This window comes from Chenopodium album, chromosome 22 (genome assembly GCF_948465745.1).
Source record: "Chenopodium album chromosome 22, dcCheAlbu1.1, whole genome shotgun sequence".
In the NCBI taxonomy this organism is placed as follows: domain Eukaryota; kingdom Viridiplantae; phylum Streptophyta; class Magnoliopsida; order Caryophyllales; family Amaranthaceae; genus Chenopodium; species Chenopodium album.
Window position 1 is genome coordinate 10,807,399 of NC_137855.1, and position 5,001 is coordinate 10,812,399.

Consider the following 5,001-nt stretch of genomic DNA (forward strand, 5'->3'; position numbering starts at 1 on the left):
TAACTAATTTAATTCAATTTACTAACACATGAGTTAAATTCAATAAAATTAAGATGAAGAGGACAATGCCTTCTTCATAATTAAAATAATAGTATCTAGTAAAAAATAAATTTCATTCACTAAAAATAAGAACGTTAAGCGATGATAATTTCACTTTAATAAAATACAATATCTTTAAAGAATAAATAAAATAATAATCAATATATACAATTTGTATTGGTAGACATTTAATAGAATACCCATTATTTATGTTTTATTTATAGTAAATACAATACATTAATTTTTTTTTTTGACGGGTACAATATATTAATAAAAAGGCATACTGCATTTACACACACACATAAAAAAAAAAAAAAAAAAAAAAAAAAAGAAGAAGAAGAAATTGAACAAATACAGAATCAATTTAATTAAATCTAAATTCCATATATGGCCTCTCAACTCACGTTGACACGGTTCAACTTTGAAAGATTTGATGGATATTAACTATTGAGTTAACTAAGGGCCTGTTCACATTTACCGAACTTAGCTGAACTGATTAGAACTAAACTGAACTGATTAGAACTAAACTAAACTGAACTGAATTGAGTTGAAATGAATATTTTATGAGAGAAGGAAATTAGGAGTTGAACTAAACTAAACTGATTGGAGCTGAGCTGAACTGAACTGAATTGAAATTAAGTAAATGTGAGTAGGCCCTAAGTAACCTTCATATTGTGGTCTAATTCCATACTTATTAGGAGGGTGTGTTCTATTCACCTAATTTTCATTTGTCTGAACTTATCATATCTTATTTGAACTTATATAAGTTTTTAAGACCTATTTAAACTTATTTTAGTTGTAATTTGTACTTTGATAACCTTTATTAGAATTTTTTTTTTAACTGAACTTATCTGAACTTAATTAAACTTATATGAGCTTATTACACCTGTAATAAGTTCATATAGCTTAGGGTGAACCGAACAAGCTCGAAGAAGCATTATATTTTCCATTACGAATTTACAAAAAACATAAATCCTTGCTCAGAATTTTTTATTTACTATGTAGATATATTCGTAATTATTTGTATATTATAGAGTAGTAGTACTTTGATAATATTTTTATTCTTGTCTTTATACTTTTTATATATCTATGTTGACTATATATACTTATTTAGAGATACAATAATGTTGGATTTAGAAAGTGTATATTGTTTATGTCTTGAAATGAATTGAGAACAAATGTTGAATTGCTAATTAGATTTCTAATCATAGGACAGAGTGATTATAAACAATAAATTGTTTAATCAGCTAGCTCTCATGACAGTTTAAAGACAAAGAGGCAAACAATGTGATGGGTTTTATAATTGGTGACATTTTGCAACTATAGAGTACATCTATAGTTACTTTCATTTTTTATTGTTAGTTTACCCATGTGGTTCAATTCATTCGCACCAAAATAAATAAATAAATAAATAATAAATAATAAAAAAAAAAAATTTCCAAATCTCATATTAAGGAGGGCAATGTTTTGGCCCATTCCATTGCTAAATTAAAATTTAATCATGTAAGTGAACTAGTTTGGATTTAGCAATATGGGATAAGCTCAATCATTTACAAAGCTTATAAAAGTCTCAAATCTCTTTGCCATTGGTCACAACTTGAATTAAACGTTACCAACAAAAAAAAAAACTTAAATTAAACGCAAACATAAAATAAAAAAAATTACAAAGCACAAGATGTCCATGCATTTTTTAAATGACTAATCTCGAGGTTATTAGTTGTGATCTATCAAATGATCCTGAAATTTTAATTTAATGAGAAAAATTAGTGATCATATAAAAATGTAGGACAACAAACATACGTTTGTTTTTTGTAAGAAAGGAATCAATTGGGAACCGCAAACAAAGTTAAGTGACAAATAATAATCAAGTATTACAAAAATAATATGCTTTTGCTTAAAACAGCATTTAGCTAATATAAAACTAAACAAGCTGAAAACACTTACCTGGTTAGTCCATATATTATTAATATTAATATATAATTGTATATATTGAATAAATTAAATACTTGTATGAAATATTAATATTGTAGAAAAATCCATATTAAATCTGGTTTAAGGAGCTATTATTTATAGATTAATTATATAAAAAATAAATGATTACAAAATGAGTTAGGTTTGTCATGTATATTAAAATCAAGATTATCATAGCATTGTTAATTATTTAAAACAAAGAGTAAGAAAGATTGTGAATGTTAAATTTTTTAATATTTAATTACCATCTTCTTACTGTATTAGGGTAATAAATCTATAAGACATATGATTGAGTAAATTAAAAAAATTTAAAAAGAAAGAATAATCAGGCAAAGAAGCAGCAAAATATAATAAATTAAAAAAATAATACTCCGTATATATTAGAAAAAAGATGGTTCAAAGAACATTAACCAGGAAGTAAGGAATGCATGAAATTAAGTGCAGAAGAATTAAATATTATTATGGGCATCATCAAAATTATACAGATTTTAAGGAAATTTCAAATTCCTAAAATTAATGAAAAAACAGCAAGACAAGCATTTAAGAATTTTGAGCACTCCCACACTAATATTGCTTCTATCAATGAAGCTAAGGATTCCTACCAGTAACACTTAATTATTTTAATTAATTATTTCAAATATTTCAATCAAATTTGTTATTCAATTCAAAAAGAAACTAAGGTAAGAGGGTTTCAAGAAAAAAATTAAAAAAAACAAACATGTTTTTTGTTTTGAGAGATTACATGTAAAAGCTGAACCCTAGCCTATAGAATATGGAGAAACATTTAAAATTTACAAGAAAATTAAAAACTATCATCATCACCAAGAGAGCATAATAAACCCTTTCAATTCTTTGCTTGCTTTCCTCATCATTTCCTCGTTTCTATCTTTCTCTCACTATTAATTAACACCAAATCATAGTAGTGCTTCATATATATATATATGTATCTTTGACATGACTAGCTTACCTGAAATAAACCAATCTATGTCTTGATGAATATCATTATTATTGTTAAAAGGGAGGGCGACCGCCATGAGTCCAACCATAGGCTTCATGGTTAAGTTGCCCACCATCACCACCGCCACCACCGCTTGCTCCTCCGCCGTTTTGGAGTAGATTAGGAGGTAAATTGTACATTCCTAAGCCAGAAGATGGATCTCCTCCCATACCTTGTTGTTGTTGTTGTTGATGTTGTCCTGCAGGAGGGGATCCTGACGCACCACCTGTAAGTTGTCCGGGTTGCTCGTCTTCCTGTTCCTCTAACGGGAGCCGCTCATATGTGGCGTTGGAGAACGTGGCGGCGATGACCATGACAGGTCCGGAGGCAATTAGTGGTCCCACAACACTCCCACCAACTACCTGACCTTGGCCACCAGCCAGGTAGACGGTAAGCCCCGTGGAGCCAGGCGGGGCAGGCCCTGGTAAAAAGGCTCCCGTGAGAGACAAGATCTCAAACCGGCCATGTAGGGCAACTACCGTAGGCCCGCCCGGCCCCGCCGAGGGCTGGCGGATTGTGACGCCAGTGACGGCGCCAGCAGCCGAAAGCACGCAGACACCTCGCTGGCGTCGGCGGGCAAAGTTAGCGATGCTTTCTGCAACGTCAGCTCCGCCCGCCACCTCCATAACATGTGAACGGAGCGCATTCGGGCTATCCCGGGTAACAAAAATCGGTGGCTTAGGCTTGTTTTTCGAACCGGGAGGACGACCCCTTGGCCGTCTATTCGGTGCCTCAACTGCCCCCTCCCTCGGCTCATCACTGTTTTCTCTATCCTCATCCTCGCCCTGGTGGTGATGATGATCCGCTCCCATAGAAATCCCTAGATCTGGCTTCCCCTTCATCCCAGATGAAGTTGACTCCAAACCTTGCAACCCAACTTGACCCGTCCACCACGGATTCGCCATCTTTCTCACCAAATAAATCAAAGCCCTTCAACTAAGCTAAGCTTCCTTCCCTTCCAATACTCAAGCTAACTTCTCTTCCTTTTCTCACTTTTTAGATCTTCCTTAAAATTACCTTGTAGTAATAATAGAGCTCAATCCATCAAAAAGATCAAGATAAAACTCACACGATCAATTTCTTTCTCTCTCAAGCTCTTTCCTCTCTCTCTCTTTCTTTGTCTTTTGATGTAGGTATAACTATTTTCTTTGTTTATTGCCAGTTGCCACCCCCTCAAAACATATAAATAAATCTAATAGGATGACTACATATATATCATAGGATGGATCAGTTAGAAAGTCTTCCTGCTTATCAGGTGGTAGAGGAAACAAGTATACTTTGGCGTTTCTTTTCAGTTTTTTTCTTTTTCTTTTTTTTTTCTTTTTTTTTTCTCTCTCTCTCTCTCTCTCTACTTTTTTGTTATAAAAATAATTATATTTTGTAATAATCTAATATGCGCTAATAATGAAAATGGATAAATAATTGAGTTGTAGTAGCAAGAGCAGCAAGAAGTATGCTGCTTGTTATGTCAAGGTTATGGGAAACCTAGAAAATGAAGGCAATAATTTAAGTCATTCCATGTTACAAATTTGTTTTTGTTTTTTTCTGTGACTTTTTTGCATTGTTGCCATGTCCTCCACCTAATTAAAAAAAAAAACATTGTTTTAATCTATATGAATGGTAGAAAAATATGATATATAAAGCCCTAAGTACTACTAATAATAAGGAGTTAAGAAAGTAATAATAATAATTTAAACATATGTACTAGAGTGTGGCTGGCTCGATCGATGCACCCGGTTTTACTTTGAATATCAATAAATGTTATTTGATCTATAATAATACAAAATTTATGTAGGGTTTTTTTTTTTTTTTTTTTAAAAAAAAAAAACAATAAACAATAAATGAAACTAAATAAGTGCTTTCAAATTGATTTCTTATAAAAAGTATCTATATATTATAGTTGAATATAAAACATAACTAAAAAGTACAAAGTAGCGAAGATGGTTAGAATATTAATTCATTTACGTAATAAACTTATTTGTAGCTAGCCTATG

At 31.6% G+C, this 5,001-nt stretch overlaps 1 protein-coding gene across 1 annotated transcript; it reads right to left on the reverse strand.

Moving 5' to 3' along the window:
• Positions 1–3,021: 3,021 nt before the first annotated feature.
• Positions 3,022–3,938, reverse strand: LOC145605578 (AT-hook motif nuclear-localized protein 20-like). Its single transcript, XM_081661649.1, has one exon. The coding sequence runs from the start codon at positions 3,910–3,912 to the stop codon at positions 3,022–3,024; it is 891 nt and encodes a 296-aa protein (XP_081517775.1). The 5' UTR covers positions 3,913–3,938.
• Positions 3,939–5,001: the final 1,063 nt, after the last annotated feature.

What these genes read in the sequence shown, in the direction of transcription:
- LOC145605578 (XM_081661649.1), bottom strand. Translation starts at nt 3,912, where the DNA reads ATGGCGAATCCGTGGTGGACGGGTCAAGTTGGGTTGCAAGGTTTGGAG.